The sequence below is a fragment of the Alosa sapidissima genome, chromosome 1, assembly GCF_018492685.1.
Source record: "Alosa sapidissima isolate fAloSap1 chromosome 1, fAloSap1.pri, whole genome shotgun sequence".
Lineage (NCBI taxonomy): Eukaryota > Metazoa > Chordata > Actinopteri > Clupeiformes > Clupeidae > Alosa > Alosa sapidissima.
This window is the reverse complement of record NC_055957.1, coordinates 28,105,311-28,123,189: the sequence shown is the minus strand read 5'-3', so window position 1 is coordinate 28,123,189 and position 17,879 is coordinate 28,105,311. Positions and strand designations below refer to the sequence as shown.

General features: G+C 46.0%; 1 protein-coding gene across 1 annotated transcript in view; it reads right to left on the bottom strand.

Annotated features, from left to right (window-relative positions):
- Nucleotides 1-17,879, bottom strand: part of hecw1b (HECT, C2 and WW domain containing E3 ubiquitin protein ligase 1b) — a 49,229-nt gene that overhangs the window by 16,978 nt on the left and 14,372 nt on the right. The window contains exons 4-12 of the mRNA XM_042057230.1: nt 15,812-15,906; nt 13,948-14,023; nt 12,871-13,040; nt 4,814-4,956; nt 3,723-3,823; nt 2,774-3,402; nt 1,888-2,716; nt 1,221-1,322; nt 746-896 (exon numbers count right to left, since the gene is read on the bottom strand). Of these exons, the coding sequence (XP_041913164.1) occupies nt 746-896; nt 1,221-1,322; nt 1,888-2,716; nt 2,774-3,402; nt 3,723-3,823; nt 4,814-4,956; nt 12,871-13,040; nt 13,948-14,023; nt 15,812-15,906 (2,296 nt within the window). The remainder of the gene's footprint in view (nt 1-745; nt 897-1,220; nt 1,323-1,887; nt 2,717-2,773; nt 3,403-3,722; nt 3,824-4,813; nt 4,957-12,870; nt 13,041-13,947; nt 14,024-15,811; nt 15,907-17,879) is intronic.

Here is a 17,879-nt window from a genome sequence, read left to right as displayed (position 1 = left end):
TTAAGGCCTTGTTTTGGTCTGTCCATCGCCCTCTTGTGAGTGGACTTTGGTTTGCCCTGTTTTTGCACAATAAATAGCTTAAATACATATACACAAATACACCACCATACATACTGTAGTATTCTCATGTTTTTGCCAGCGGTTGCCATTTCTAAACTTTTGATCATGTTCCTGACCCCGACACAGTGGAATAACAAGACAGACATACGTGCGTGCACACATGTTATCGGAAGCCGCTGCTAGTCCCTTGCAATCTTTGCACTCATCTCTAGAAAGGGCAGCATTTCCACCTGTTCACCTTACACCTATCTGCCTCTGCTGAACATGGCTCTACTGTAGTTCTGTGAAAGCAACCCACACAAGCAAGAACAGACTTTTGCTGAGCAAGTGAGATGGAGAGAGAGAAAGAGAGAGAAAGACACAGGTAGGAAGAGATAGATAAACAGTGTGAGAGAGTGATAGAGAACAACAGATGAGAAAGAGACAGAGTAGGCAGGGGCAGAGATCAGGAATAGAGAATGCATGACAAAGAGTGAGAGGGGAAAGTACACAATTAAATAAAGCATAAGAGAAGTCCCCCCACGCTTCTTCACACCCCACCCCCACAACACGCCCACCCACATGCACACACACACACACACATACACACACACACACACACAAGCGCACACACACACACAAGCGCACACACACACACACGCACGCACACACAGACACACACACACACACGCACACACACACACACCTCCTGTTGAGCTGCTCCATCTGCTGGACGGAGCCGGACCGGCGCAGGCCGTCTGGAGTGGCGGCAGTGGTGGGCCTCTGCCAGGTGGTGGTGCGGTTGATGTGGTCCACATAGAAGACCCGGCCATGGCTGTCAATACGGGCCTCCCAGTCTAAACACACACACACACACACACACACACACACACACACACAGAGCAGACATACACATGCAGTTACAGCATAAGTCAATAACATCTATACACTTGTAATGCATTTATATATTATATTGTTATTATATTCTTTTTCTTTTAACATGTGCACATTTATTACAATAAAACTCTGATAGCTTCCAGAGAGACACCATGGCCTATAAAAATGAGAGTGGGTAGGGTGTGTATTTGGGCCTGTGGGAGTGACAGAGAGAGAGAGAGAGAGAGAGAGAGAGCGAGAGAGAGAGAGGGAGAGGAAGACAGAGATAGAGGACTGAGTCTTACTGGGAGGAAGAGGCTCGTCGATGGTCGGGTAATGGTGGGGGTCAGGCCGCAGAGCCGGGAGCTGACTGACTGGTGGATGACTACAGGGCAGAGGACAGTCACCTGCAAGACAGAGAGAGAAAGAGAAAGAGAGGTTTTTAAACACTTGTTAATTGAACCAGTACTCTGAAGATATAATGATATAATAGATAAACGTTACTATATATTGTCTATATAAGATGGTATCTATATTTTGGATTAAGGTTGTCTATGTTGTAGAAGTTATCATGCATTGTGTTTTAAGGATGCAACCACAACCATATAAAGGCTTGTGTAGACAGAGGAAGTGAAGAGTCATAGACAGGCACATAGTTCCCTGGAAAACTGGGTTGCAAAACTGGGTTGCAACATGTGCAAGTGTTGAAGTGAAGTACGTATCATTTCATCTTCACTTCACTGTCTCACTTATCACAAGAAATTCCACTTACAATATGCTACAGGTTATAGGTTTGCGTCAATACAGATACGATAACATTTCATTTAAATTTAATTCTACAGTATTGACAGAGTGTCATTAGCCTTCCCAACAGGAACAGAACTAATATATACATATATATATATATATATATAAAATAGGGAAATGAGAGTTACTACAGTGTGATATCAGGGTCATCCTGCTGCTACTCACGTCCGGTCCTGCCGCTGGACCCTGCCACCGGTGACGGTCCATTTCCCACGCTGCTCTGGGGGCTCTGCACGTGCGTGGCCGGAGCCTCCTCCCACTGCGGCCGTCCGTCCCCTGGCTCTCTGCGCTGGGACCCTGCCCCATGGTCCGGCTCGGAGGAGCCCAGGACACCGTTGACCTGCTGTGCCCCGTCCCTGCCGTCCATCTCCTCCTCGTCTTCCTCCTCGTCGTCCTCCTGAGAGGAGAAGACGCCGCCGTGGGTGTGGCGGGCACTGTCCAGCGACAGGGCTCTCCCGTGGGTGCCGGTCAGCGCAGTGCGGCTGCAACAGGGCACGGGGCTCAGCTCTTCCTCACTCTCCCCTCCTCCTCTTCCTCCTCCTGCGGCCCCGCCACTGCTGCCCTGAGCGTCCAGTGGCCGTCCGTCTCCGTCCAGCTGGTAGATGAGGTCGGACAGGCGCTCCACGGACCGGCTGCGGGGCAGTGCCCGGCGTGGGCATGGCGTGCCGTTGGGCGAGAGTGGGGCATGGGGCTCCAGCACTACGTCTTCATCTTCCTCATCCTCATCTTCTTCTTCCTCCTCCTCCTCCTGGCTGACCGACGGCTTTTGCTGACCACAGGTCGACTCGTCGCCATCATCCCCCGCCTCGTGGGCAGAGGGCAGGCTGTGGAGCAGGCGGTGGATGCGGATGTAGTGCGTGCGCGGCGTCTCGGGCTCGCCGCACGCCGAGGCGATGACCGTCTCCAGCTCGGACACGGGCAGCGAGCAGGGCCGCGCCTTCCTCCGCGGGGTGGTGCGCACGCGCAACAGCGAGCAGCCCTCCTCCAACTCGCCCTCCATCCCCTCCACCACCACCTCCTCCACCTCCTCCTCCTCCTCCTCCACTTCCTGATGCTCCTCCTGCTGCTGCCCTGTCCCTGGCTCTGCGGCGGCCCCGGCTCTGCCGCCCGTATCCTCCTCCTCCCACTCCTCGGCCACTGGCGTCATCGCTGTGGGCAGCACCGCCCCATTACGACTGTCCCACTCTGCTCCTCCTCCGACCTCCATGGGCTCAGCAGGCACCGGCTCGACTCCACACTCCTGCTGCCCCGAGGGCCGGCCCATGGCCTCGGCGTGGTGCTGCGTTTCATCCTCTCCCCTGGGGTGTCTCCTCCTCTCGTCCTCCTCCTCCTCCTCCTGCGTCTCCTGCTGCACCTCCAGCGCTCCTCCCTGAGCCTCCTCCCTCTCCCCTCGCTGGCTCTGTAGCTCCTCCTGGGACCCTGCAGACCCGCTTGGCGCACACGCAGATGTGGACACTGACTCTGTGTCCATGGGGATGTCCGGGGCCCCTGTGGGCTCCCCGTCCAGCGGCAGCTCTGGAGTCGCCTGGTCCAGGCTCATGGTGTCCTCGGCCTGGGTGGCGCGGCGCCGTGCGCCCGTCTGTCCACCCTCCTCCCCGGGGCCATCCAGCTCCTCCCTCTCCGGCTCCTCCAGCACGGTGGCACATTCCGGCTCCGTGCTCAGAGACATGTCCTCATCATCTGTGGACACACACACACACACACACACACACACACACACACACACACACACACACACACACACACATACAGATACACACACATCACAAGATTATTGCTAAAGCTTAGAAAATTATAGGAAGGTTACTCATAGGACAAAGTTGCAAAACAGTCACAACCAGTGCTCAAACCAGTGAGCTGGGAGCAAACCATGAAACTAGTCAGTTCTGTCTCTTCTTTTGAAAGAAGAGAAGAATAGACAGATAGAGACTGATAAACAGAGAGAAACAGCCACAGACAGAAAGAGAGACAAAAAAGAGGCTTGAAAAAGTTGCTTGAACCTGGATGAATAGAGGAGGTGATCTCAAATCTGAATTGCAGTTGACCGCTGACATACTCTGTGGGTAACCTTCGGCCCAGGGAGTAACTGACAACCCGATCTCTTCAGGGTGGGAAGACAGCACAGAGGCAGGAAGAACAGGAGGAGGTTGGAGTAAAGACAAGAAAAGACAAGATAAGAGAAGAGAGGAGAAGAGAACAGAAGAAAAGAGAGGAGAAGAGAAGAGAAGAGAGAAGAGAAGATAAAAGAAGAGGAGAGAGGAGAAGAGAAGACAAGAGAGAAGAAGAGACGAGAAGAGAGGAGAAGAGAAGAGAGGAGAAGACAAGAGAAGAGAAGACAAGAGAGAAGAGAGGAGAAGAGACAAAAAGAGAAGACAAGAGAGGAGAGGAGAAGAGATGAGACGAGACGAGAAGAGAACACAAGAGAGGAGAAGAGAAGAGAAGAGAAAAGAAGAGAAGAGAAGAGAAGAGAAGGTGAACAGAAAGCAGGTTAGGTCTGACATTAAGCATGGTGATCATTTCAGCAGCAAAGCCCTTTCCCTCTCATCCCCTTTTCAATTAGCATTCAGCCCAGATCGGGGTGACCTCCTGGGCTCCAGTGAGTCATTAGTAGACATTAGCAGGCAGAGAGCAGCCCTAATATTCAGCATGGCATTAAATGACCTGGGGGGAGGTCACATACAAGAGATATTATCATGTTTCATTTTATCCCCCGACTTATAAATCAGATGACACTGGTGGGCTCTCTCTCTCTCTCTCTCTCTCTCTCTCTAAAGTGCTCCCATTCTATCTCTCTCTCCCTACCATGTTTTTCTCTTGTGATGCATGTGATATGGTAAGCTTTGTTGATTGATGATTGATATTATCAATGAAAAGTATGTGGTTTATCAGTGTAAGTGGTCTGATAAAAAAAGTGTTAAATCCCCCCCCCCAACTCTTTAAGGTAAACTACAATTACTATTTATTTCATTTGCATTTGAAAAGCATTATTGGCATGATATTATAATGGCTTTTGCAATTATATTATAATATGAGTGTGTTAACTGAATAAAGCCTCTGGTTTAAATCAAATATATAATCTCTCTCTGCATACCCGATAGCATGCTTTTCCAGCAATCTCTGTACAGGCATCGACAGCTTGCCCAGGAAGCGCTTGATGATGGGGCGACTTTTGGCAAATTTGTCCTTCACCTCGATCTCCAGGACATCCGTGGGCAGAGAAACAAAATTAAACCGCTGCAACACAGAGAGAGAGAGAGAGAGAGAGAGAGAGAGAGAGAGAGAGAGAGAGAGAGAGAGAGAGAGAGAGAGAGAGAGAGAGAGAGAGAGAGAGAGAGAGAGCGAGAGAGAGAGAGAGCGAGAGAGAGAGAGAGAGAGAGAAAGAAAGAAAGAAAGAGAGAGGTGGAGGGGGGGGGTAGAAAAAAGTCAATACCATTATTAATACAACAGAGATGAGAGAGGGGGGGGGAGAAATAGTAAAATGGAGGGTGAGAAAGCGAGGGCCTGAGGAGATATTTGAAAACGATAAAGTTGAGAGTATTAAAGGGATCAAAAAGGCTGGAGCAAATCCTAAGACCAGGGTGAGGCTTATTACTATGAAGACTGCCCTCATCACGTCCACCCTTCTGTAAACAGCTGTAGCGCGTACAGAATCACAACAGAAGCCCCTGCAGCGCTGTCCAGGGTGCTGACCCTGCATTCTGTCTGTGTGTGTTTGGGTGAGAAGGTGCCAGTGTGAGATTTGTAACTGAGGACCCTCATTTTAAAGGCAAAGTGCTAAGTCTGTCAACAAGCAGAGTTCTCCAGTATAAGCTATAGCTTTTGTCTGGCATGTAGGAGCATTGAGCTAATTCATCAATGCTTGCCCTTATCTTGTCTTGTCCATTGTATTATATTAGCAAATTGACTTTGTTTAGTTATTAAATTAGTTATGATTAGACTTAAGTAAGAATTAGACTTTGCACTTAACCCATCTTTCAAATGAAGGCCCAGAGACTGTGAGGTTTATGTTGTATTTGATGTGACTGTTCAGAGAAATGAGAGAAACTCTATAGACTGTGATCTCTGGATTCTGAAAGAACTTGCTCTGCATATGTGTGTGTCTGCATATGAGTGTGTGTGTGCATCTGGGTGCTGACTTTCAGCTAGCCGAGCATTCATAAAAGCATAAAAGCCAATATGCAATGACAGGAATAATACTATGTTTGTGTGCTACTTGGTCAATACGTCAATTGGGCTCAAAATAAATATACATTATCTTTTTCTCAAAAAGGTGCTTATCAATCTAACCTTTTGCTTATCAGCAAAAAGGTGCTTATCAACCTGCACAATTCCATTTGAAAAGATCAGCAACACTTATGAAGTCAGTAACACTTATGAAAGACTTAAATAAGAACAAAGGGGTAGTGAAAGGACTGAGTCTGGCAGAGATTGCAAACACACACTTGCATCAGTGTGTTTGTGTAATCTGAGGAGCATTAGAACGCTGCAAAGTGAGATATTTGGATGATGAGCGCCTGAAATAAGTGCCCAGTATTACCGTGAAGCAGCAGGAAGGATTAAGGCTACAGCCATGAGTCATGCAAAGCCTTTCAGGCTAAATACTGTATCGGTGGTCCTTGCTAACACTCACTGCCTGCTCAACTATAATGACGAGGCAGAGCCATGAGAAGTGAGTGTACTGAGGATATACCAGGGACTGTGGAACTGCAGCAACTACTTAAGTCTGCCTCAGTGTCCCTGCAAAGGAGCCATCTAAGTAAGGTTCTCTCCAACATGCAAAGAGGTGGGAGAGGGAGAGGGAGAGAGAGGGAGATGAAGTGGGAGTGATCCATTATTAAAATGTCTTTGCTGAGAATAGAACTGTGTGTGTGTGTGTGTGTGTGTGTGTGTGTGTGTGTGTGTGTGTGTGCAGGGGCGGACTGGCCATCTGGCATGCCGGGCATTTTCCTGGTGGTCCGATGCACCTTTTGGGCCGATAAAATAGTCTATATAATTGACTTTGTTTTGCCAACAATCAGCTCAAAGGAAAGACAGCAGCCCATTGGTTCATTTTCCATACTGACACTGGACTGATCCAATAACAGCTCTTGTAAGGCCCCACCCTTCCCATTTTGGCTCAGAGCCAGGATTTTGTGAGCGCATCAAAATAGTTACTCGAAGTAGCCTACACGTAGGGTTGCCAACCTTTCCGTAAAACACAGAATCGTCCCGTATTTGAAAGGAAAAAGATGTGTTCCGTATTGAACTGCCGTATTGAACTAGACTGACTACTACCTACTGGAAATGTAGGCTACAAAACGTCAAGTCATATTAATGCACAAGCCAACTAAGCTGTAACGAAAGACATTATTGCTTGTATAGGCTAGCCCAGTAGCCCTGGGGGGCAACGAGGGGGTGCCAGGGGGGCCTCAGCAAGTTGGAGGGAAAAATAAAAGCAAGAAATAAATACATTTGAAACATTTAAAATATACTATGAGGGTTGTTATACAATGCCATTATAATAATGTGACGCATATCTGAACATATTTCCCATGATAATGACTGGGAACAATGGTAGAGTGGTGGCTCTCATATAGCAGAAAGCCCCAAATAAATCTTTTACACACTGTATGCTCCATTGCGATGTGGTTGTGGCTAAAATAATTATTAGATTAGCTTAATGTATTTTTACATTTGCCGTAGTATTGTCGATGGGTTTAATTAATAAAACATCAAGGGGGTCCTTGGCCAGAACCTAGTGGTATTTGGGAGGCCTTGTCGTGGAAAAGTTTGGGAACCCTGGGGCTAGCCTACTTGAATATGGAGATCAATGTGCTCCATGGCTACCTCTGATCAGTCAGAGTGATAGTGTAGGCTACACAGAGGACAATAGGTCAAGATTGTACTTTCAGTAGAGAAGGGCCATCTGAACACAGCAAGTGTTTGCGGTCAAAGAAACGTTAGCCTTGTCCATCATCTATTTATTCTTCTTAGCTCAGGTTTTTAACCTCAGTCTGTCAGTCAGCTCTTTATTTTGCTGATTGCAGTCTGCCAGCTGAAGAATATGGCAGTTGTTGGGGTGTGACCATAGCTTTACCTGTATATTTGGTTAACAAGGAAATTAAGCAAAGTAAGAGGACAAAAGGTTATCCGAGGATAGAAAAGTTTCCATGACAACACCCACGCTGTTGTAGCAGGCAGCTCACTGCGTCGGGATTAGTGTGTGCTTCACCTCACTGTGTGTTCACTGTGTGCTGAGTGTGTTTCACTAATTCACGGATTGGGATAAATGCAGAGACCAAATTTCCCTCACGGGATCAAAAGAGTATTTATACTTACAGTATACTTATACAATTTGAGATCTGCGCCAAATTTGAGGCTGAAGCAGCTGTGCTCCAGCCTTTATCCTCACAAAGGGGTCAAAGGTTCTCCTATTTCCTATATGCAACAATCCAATCAGAATTTAGTGTCCACCTTCTCAGTAGATTACTGATGTCTTGGCAAACCAATAAGGGATATGACATTAATCCACTTTACAAATCGTTTTGGGGTGTTGTCATGGAAAATTTTCTATCTTCAGATAACCGTCTGTCCTCTTACTTTGCTTAATTTTCTTGTTAACCAAATATACACGTAAAGCTATGGCACACCCCAACAACTGCCATATTCTTCAGCTGGCAGACTGCATTGACAGACTGAGGTTAGTAAAAACCTGAGCTATGAAGAATAAATAGCTGATGGACAGGCTAACGTTTCTTTGACCGCAAACACTTGCTGTGTTCAGAAGGCCCTTCTCTACAGAAAGTACAATCTTGACCTATTGTCCTCTGTGTAGCCTACACTATCACTCTGACTGATCAGAGGTAGCCATGGAGCACATGATCTCCATATTCAAGTAGGCTAGCCTATACAAGCAATAATGTCTTTCGTTACAGCTTAGTTGGCTTGTGCATTAATATGACTTGACGTTTTGTAGCCTACATTTCCGTCAGTCTAGTTCAATACGGCAGTTCAATACAGAACACATCTTTTTCCTTTCAAATACGGGACGATTCTGTATTTTACGGAAAGGTTGGCAACCCTACGTGTAGGCTACTTCGAGTAGCTATTTTGTTGCGCTCACAAAATCCTGGCTCTGAGCCAAAATGGGAGGGGTGGGGCCAAACAAGAGCTGTTATTGGATCAGTCCAGTGTCAGTATGGAAAATGAACCAATGGGCTGCTGACTGTCTTTCCTTTGAGCCGATTGTTGGGAAAACAAATTAAATTATATAGCCTAATTTATCAGCCCAAAAGGTGCATCGGCCCACCGGGAAAATGCCCGGCATGCCAGATGGCCAGTCCGCCCCTGAGTGTAAGTATGGATGTATATGTGTATACATATGTGTGTGTGTGTGTGTGTGTGTGTGTGTGTGTGTGTGTGTGTGTGTGTGTTTGTATGTCTCATTTAATCCCTGGCTCCCATGCCTCTGAAAACTCAGCGGAGAAAGGCTGCAGTCCCTGAATGAAGGGCAAACCTGCTCTGAATTTGAAACAGGACCAGAAAAAAAAGACAAAAAAGAACATCCACCCACCCAGCCACCCATCCACCCACCCAGCCAGCCACACTCCACCTCTGAGCCTCTGTCATCCTGCATAGCTGGAGGGGCACAGAGGGGCACTGGACGCCACGTTGCCTTTGCTGATCTGCCCCCCCCCCCCCCCCCCACACACACACACACACACTCCCACACTCTCCTGCCCCTCCATTCAGCAGCTCTTTCATATCTGCACCACCAGTCGCCATGGTTCCGTATCCACGGCAACCCTCTGGGCTCCCCTGCTGTGCAGATAACGTGGGTCATGTGACTTCCATCTCTCTCTCTCTCTCTCTCTCTCTTTCTCTGCTGGTGTGAGCTTCGCAAACATACACATGCACATGCACACGCACACACACACACACACACACACACACACACACACATACACACACACACACACACATACTACTTGCCTTGAGTATGTTTTATGTGTAGCCATATGTACACACTAGCCATAACCAATCTTTATCTAGACAAAGGCTTTTGTGTGTGTGTGTGTGTGTGTGTGTGTGTGTGTGTGTGTGTGTGTGTGTGTGTGTGTGTGTGTGTGTGTGTGTGTGTGGCTGCATATGTTACCAGGCTGTTAACCTTGCTCACATCACAGGGGATGTGGCACTGGGACTGAGACAAGGATGATGACAGGCAGACAGTGGAGCGAGAGGAGATGGAGAGAGAGAGAGGTGAGGGAGAAAGAGATGAGGGAGAGAGATGGAGGAGAGGGAGTTGAAGATGAAGAGATGGAGGGAGAGAGAGAGAACCTGGAGAAGACTTCTGAGGGAGTCATTAACCGAAGCTTGAGTCACCAAGCCAGCTCTTCCTCCCTCCTCTAAGAGGCAGATGAAAGGGACATTAACCTCAGTGTTCACTCAGCTTTCACTCCTTCTCTTATCTTCCCTTCTCTGCCTACTCCTCTGCCACGCTCTCATTCTCATTCTTTCTCTCTGTCACATTCATGCATTTATTCACTCATCTATCCATCTATCTATCAATCCATCCATCTACCCACCCACCCATTCATCCATTCCTTCTCTCCTTATGTCTTTCATTCACTCTCTGTTTAAAGGCAGCCTACACGACAGAATGTCTCTCTCTCTCTCTCTCTCTCTCTCTATTCCCTCCTCCTTCTAGCTCCTGTATCGATATATCTCTCTCTCCCTCCATCTCCATGCCTGTCACTTTCTCCATGACTTGACCTATATTCAATGCTCTGCAGCCAGGCCATCTCCCTCTCCTCTCCCTCACATGATCCTGATCTGACGGATTCACTCAGCCCCATGAGCTGAGTCCAAGCCTAGGAGATACACACAGAGCCACCCTACACCATGTTGAATATGTGTGAATATGCGCACACACACATACACACATATACTGTACGCATGTATACACACAGAGCCACCCTACACCATGTTGAATATGTGTGAATATGTGCACACACACACACACACACACACACATATGTCGGTGTGTATACATGCGTACAGTATGTGTGTGTGTGTGTGTGTGTGTGTGTGTGTGTGTGTGTGTGCGCGCATATTCACACATATTCAACATGGTGTAGGGTGGCTCTGTGTGTATACGTGTGTGTGTGTGTGTGTGTGTGTGTGTGTGTGTGTGTGTGTGTGTGTGTGTGTGCTCACTAGGGTTGCAAAATTCTGGGAATTTTCAAAGTTGGAAACTTTCCATGGGAATTAACGGGAATATATGGGAATTAACAGGAATAAACGGGAATTAATGGGAATAAACTGGGAATTTTTAATATGGAAAGTTAGTCTATAACAGGGAACTTAAACGTAGTGGACAAAACCCCATCTAGAGCATAATATTAGTTAAAACAACCTGATTTAATGCAATTTCAGTCGAATTTGTACCCTGCACATCAGTCAGTCACATGCACACAGCAATCAGCATATAGGCTAGACATAAAGGAAACCTATGGTGCGTTCATGTGCATGGGAAAAAAAAGGTTCCAACCAATCGGATTTTGTTGTTGAGTGGTGTGGTGTGGTGTGGTGTGGTGTGGTGTGGTGTATCTTGGGCAGTTCAGTGTTGCTAGTTTAGCATGCTAGTAAACAATAGGCAGAGAATGCGATTCCCGCTAGCATGCTAGTTAACTTTGTATGCTAAGCTAAGCGAAAATACAAACATTCAAATCAAATTGCTTATTACGAAACAAAATGTTTGTTTACAGTTTGTATGAATTCACAGTTAATTACCATAATTACCTTTAATTCCATTAAAGTTTCCAATTTGGAATATTTCCAAAATTCCCCAGCTTAACTTTCCATGGTAAGTTTCCGGAAATTTACCGGAAATTTTCCGCCCCTTTGCAACCCTAGTGCTCACCCACACTGAAGTTACATGACTTCATACATAAACTGAGGTGCATGGCAACCATGGTGATACACTCTCCTCACACTCACATCCGTGCTGTGCACAGTGCAGGGCAGAGAAAACATCTCATGCAGACAAGCTCTGTGTGGAACTGATAAGGAAAGCAGTGGCTGAATCAGCTGAATTTAAGGCCCACACAACCACATCCTCCACACCACTACACCTAAGTGAAAAAACATTATCTGTTTCACTGAAAACCACGGGTGTAGCAACACAGTCTCACAAGTACAATTGGACAACCTGCTAACCACAAGGAACTACTCATGACATCATATCATATCATATCTCGATATCATAACAGAGAATTGTATCACATAAGGGATATATTGAGAAACCAAGCAACCATTAGAAAATGTCATTTTCAGCTAGTGTTACATGACGTGACGACATGTTTCACACTTCAAATACATATGCGATGTCATTTTTCTCACTTCCTTTTTTTGGAGCCCTTAACACCCACAACATAGAACTGAGCACGTCAGTTCCCCACCAGAGTTTGCAAAGCTGCACAGCACAACAATGCAAAGCTGCAATGCAAAGCTGATGGTGATCAGTGACTGAAAGAGATACTCATGGATTTCAGAAGAAGTGGTCACTGAATGGATTTTGTAATGCAAGGCACATTCCACACATTTAAAGTTTGGTTCACAAGTGTTTTTATTTGTGTGGTGTGTTTTGAAAAAGTAAACTTGGTGTTTTTTGAAAACTGCGATGTGTGTAAACTGTGATGTGTTTTGAATGAGTGAAAAAGTGAAAGCTACAAAACAAAAAAAACGGCTCTTTGTGTGGCCCTAATGAAGGCTGAGTATGGGGAGACACTAGCCAGTAGTCGATCGGACACTGAAGCTATTTACAGAGGCTCGTTAAACACAGAGAGGGCTGGAACATCTGATGGAGAGATGGACACAGTGTGTACATTCACAGAGGACAGCTCAACTCTGAGTCTGAATGGTTCTGTATTGAGATCAGACCATCTGTTGTATATCTGCATGTAACTTTGCGTCTGTGTGTGTTTGTTTGTGTTTGTGTGTGTGTGTGTGTGTGTGTATGTGTGTGTGTGTGTGTGTGTGTGTGTGTGTGTGCTCACTTTTATCATGTTGTAAAGTAATGTAAGTGCACACACCAGAAACCTAAAGAGAGGCTTACAGTACAGTTTTGAGGGCATTCCTCTCTTGCGTTACACTGTGGCCGGGACTCACCTCTCTCTGCCAGACGGGGTTGACCGTGTTGCAGACGATGCCGGAGCGCTTCTCCTGGCCGTGGTGAGGCAGTGCGGGGAAGATGCTGTGCTTGCCCGGGTGGATGGCGATCTTCAGGTAAGGGTCCGGGTTGAAGAACATGCCCTTCTTAAGCCCCGTGGCCTGGAAGTCTGCAACCCCGACAGACAAACAGCACATGGTGTTACAAAAACATTCCACAAAAACACAGGGAGCTACAAAATGACTTTCTTTTTTAATGTTTTTACATAACTGCACAGAGCAACAACACCAAACAACAAGGGCTTTTTACTTTTCTTCATTCCAACTGTACAGATTGCAACATCACTACATCGAAAGGAATTTTTCAACAATAAGCAGAAAAAAGATTGAATATGGTTTAAAAAAAAGCTGGAAATCCTAGAAATTCTGTATTTCTAGTAAATGGAACTCTGCTTTTGCATAGCAGAAAGCCACCACACCACGTGGTGATAAAACAGGCCTATCATTACATGTGGCACACCATCATGCTACAGAATGTGGCTTGACTTTACCACAAGGTCTTACCTCACTCTCTACTATATTTTATAGACTTTGAATATAACAATGGCAAATAGCACTTTACTTTATTTTTTACATAGCTGTACATGATAAAACATTGGAACATGTGGCCTTCTAAAACCCACTCATCCAGTTGTATACTGTAGTACTTTTATGCTATAGGTTTGTAATAGTTGTCAAGGGAACTGTGTGGAATTAAGAAAACTAGCACAATAAACCATTGGTGAAGTAAAAAAGTTGAGAAATTATGCTACAATTAAAAACGTCTTAATTAAAGGCTTCTACACTCACAGTAATGATAGCCTGGGGTTTACGCACTACAATGGACACCAATCACGCCAGTACCACAGGGAAATCAGAAATAGTCTGGCAAGGGGTTTACCAAAGCTCAAAAGCCCATCGCCATGGTAACAACACCATGTTCTAAATTCCTTTTCCTGTTCCAGTTCAAGTCCCTGGCACACATTCGTTGAGGCGGGGGGCTGCAGGTCTGTTTACAAACACAGCGTTAGGGTTCACCTGAGAGTGAGAAGCTGATAAGTCTTCTGCTGCCCTGGTTCTGTGGAACATCCTCTGCAGATGGAGGCTTGAACACCTGCAGAGAGGAAGACGAGAGAGGGCAAGGAGGTTTGGATGTGTGTGTGTGTGTCTGAATCTGATTCAGACACACACACACACACACACACACACACACACACACACACACTGCATGCAGTTATAGACATACATCATAATGACAACAATGTGAAACGCTACCATCAGTATTACATTAGCCACAACAGCAGTGACGTGGCTGACTTCACCTACTGAGCCCATCTCACTGAAGTTGACATACATGACCTCGCTAACCCCAACCACAGCCACTCCCCCTTGCCGGGGAGGGGAAAATCAGCCCAAACCACGACTGGGCTGACTTAATCCCTTTTCTACATGGAGTCCACTCAGTCCACTCAGACCTAGATAAGCTCTGAGTCTTTCACTAAAACACTCAAACACACACACACACAAACACACACACACACACACACACACACACACACACACACACACACACACACACACACACACACACACACACACACACTGACCGTCATCTCTCTTCCTCTTTCTCTCTAACTCTCTCCATTTCCTCTCCCATAATAGAGAGAAGTTTAAAAAGGGCAGAAAAGTTATACATACACACACACGCATACATTCTACAACTACCCCCACCTCTCTCTCCCTCTCCCTCTCTGTCTCTCACACACTCACTACACTATACCATAATTCTATCCCTCTTTAGCTTACAGCTTACATACACACATACTCACAAACACATGCCTACACATTAAAACACACATACTACGACTCCATCATTTTGTTCTCTCTCTCTCTCTCTCTCTATCTCTCTCTCTCTCTCTCTCTCCCTTCACACAGACACTTTCTCTATTATTTATCTTCGGTCGGTCTCTCACACCTCTCTCTCACCATTTTAGGCCAACGGCTCCTTGAGTGTCTTGGTCATGTAGAGTCTAACTCTGCCTGTTGCTCAGGTCCATCCATGGCAGTGAGAGATGGACACCAGCTTTGGTGTGTACGGTCACCTGGCGCGTGCATGTCACACTGCACTGGCCAACAAACAAGATAGCACCAGACAGTAGTGAGGGAGAGGGAGAGAGAGACAGAGAGAGAGAGAAGGAGGAAGAGAGTGAGGAAGAGAGACTGAAGGAGAGAGAAAGAAAGGTAGTGAGAGAATGAAAGAGAGAGAATACACTAGAGAGAGAGAGAGAGAGAGAGGGTGAAAGAGAGAGAGGGGGGGGGGTGGAGGTAAGCCAGACTTAAGCCATCAGAAATGATAACCTGCGCTGGCCCTGAGGCTGTGTCTGATATTAATAGACTCAAGATTATCGGCATCTCTGCCAGCGCCCGCTCTAATCAGAGTAGCCAAGAAGGAGCCGCACAGATGGCACTGCCCCATCCGTGACACAGCGCACCGCACCGCATCACCCTGCCTGGACACTCATCAGCACAGATAAACCTCTGTGCTCTATTCTTATCCCCTGGAGGCCATGTGCTGGCTGTGTGTGTGTGTGTGTGTGTGTGTGTGTGTGTTTCTGTTTGTGTTTTTAATATAGTTTGGTCACATGACATGCAGGGGATTAAAAGAGAAAGGTTGGCACAGTGGAGAGCACGGCCTCCTGATGGGACAGACCGTGTGTGTGTCGGCAGGAGGGAAGCGCATGCGCACACACACACACACACACACACACACACACACACACACACAAGCAAACTAACTAACTAACAAACACACACACACACACACACAAGCATACTAACAAACAAACACACACACACACACACACACACACGCATACAAACACACACTCACACACACACCTACCGGTGCAGAAGGGTTTTTCACTGTCACACTGGGGGTGGTGGCTCTCAGGGCACCGCTCACTCCATGGTAATACTTAAAGCAGATCTTAGTCTCCGCTGATTGGTCCACGCCACACCAAGGAAGTAGAGACAGCAGGAGTCAGAGAGAGAGAGAGAAAGAGCAAAGATTAGGGTCAAATCCATTAGCCTGTGACCTAATGTCTGTGCAGACAACTACGGTACTGTTAAGCACTCCTGACAAGCAGGTAAACAATTAAACAATGATACAATGTGGCACCAAACAGGATAATCTGTTTAGGAGTCAGTGCGAGGCTGCGAGGTTCAGGAGGCTGTATGGCCTTGGACTCTTCTAGAATCAGCAAGTACTAATGACACTGTATTAGCTAGGACTGTTCTAGTTTAGTTTAGTTAGCTAATTTGTATCTGTGGTCCCTAGATGAAGAGAACTGAAGAGAGCGAAAATAAAGAGACTGAATGAGATAGAGCTGTTCTAGAACCAGGGAGGACTAAAGAGACAGTATCAGGCAAAGCTGTTCTGGAACCAGTGATAAGTACAGACACTGAGTACAGATTCAGATACACATGCACTTAAGATATATGATTTCACCATGTGTCCACCATCATCTTGAGAGAAGAGAAATGACATAATATTACACATAATCTCAACAGAGTAACCCTGATAAGAGTTGCATAACAGTGTTAATGGAGCTAGAAACCACCACTTTAGCCAACCCACAAATGGCCATTAACGCACTTAAATGCATTTGGAGCTCAGATGACCCAAATAATATTACATGATGAAAAACGGTTGCAACACATGGAGCCAATGGGGCTCCTGAAATAATCCCAAAGCTAATATGATTTGAATTATATGTGTTAGTTGAGCTTTTTTTCCTGAGTTGCTATTTTGGTCTAATGGGACATCGATATTTCTTGATAGTGACAGCTGAAAGTAGTGTTATTTCTTGATAGTGACAGCTGAAAGCTGCAGTAGTAATGACCATTGCCATTGACAATGGGTTTTGTAAAGAATGACCCTCAAGCTGGAATTCCCCATGTGGCATCTGACCAGAGGGGCCACCCATGAAGAGCCCCTAAACTTCTGAAGCAGTCTTTAGAACAGGGGTCTCAAACACCCGGCCCGCGACGTATGTCAAAATAATAATGTAATCCGGCCCTTGAGACTTTTTAATTGCGACAAACAACGATACTGATTAAAATAGAGTACGGTACGGTGACAAATCTCATTTGTACTCTGCTCCACTATGTGCTAGACATCCAGAGCTTCATTCAAACCCAAAATCGCTGCGCAAAGTTTTCAGGAAATACTTGTATTAGCGAGAAACACAAAGACGTGCATTTGTAATGACGCGGAAGCGATGCAGGCCATAGTGTTGCATAAATTGAAGCAGAAATTAAGCAGAAATAGGCCTACACCAAATGTTGAAAAACGTTTACGTGTGATGAAGTCTTAGGTAGGCTATGTTATTCACCTATTTTAAATCTGAAGGAGAATATCCTTTTGGAGATTATGATCGATCGTCTATTGAATGAGGTGCGTCTGAGTGTATACGACGGTATCCACTAAGCATACCGTGCTTATTTCGACCCTCTGCCTAACATAGCTTGGAGGTTGCAGTGGTAATCGTGATGATAGTGTCCGTAATGGACGTGGTACAGACAGCAGGGCTAGTAGAAATAGGACTCTAAACTTCAAAGTAACCCGCAATATGATGCGAACTTCTGGATACTCAGATTACCCGCGATAGAAACTGATTTGACCAGAATACTTTATTGTAGGCCTTGTGGTTTAGAAACCATATACATCTTAGGTGTTGGTATACATCGTAGGTGTTTTCCTGTTAATTTGTTATGTGGGTAATATCAATAAAGGAAAGTAAACCTGCTCAAATATGTTCATCCAGTATTTACTGAAAGGTGCATAATTTGAGGTGCTTGACATCCAGTGGCAAATTAGATGGGTAAATTTACCCCCTTCATAAACTTTTGTTTTACTCAAAGATTTTTACATTTACAGTAGGACTTTATCTCTGACCACTTTCAAGCCA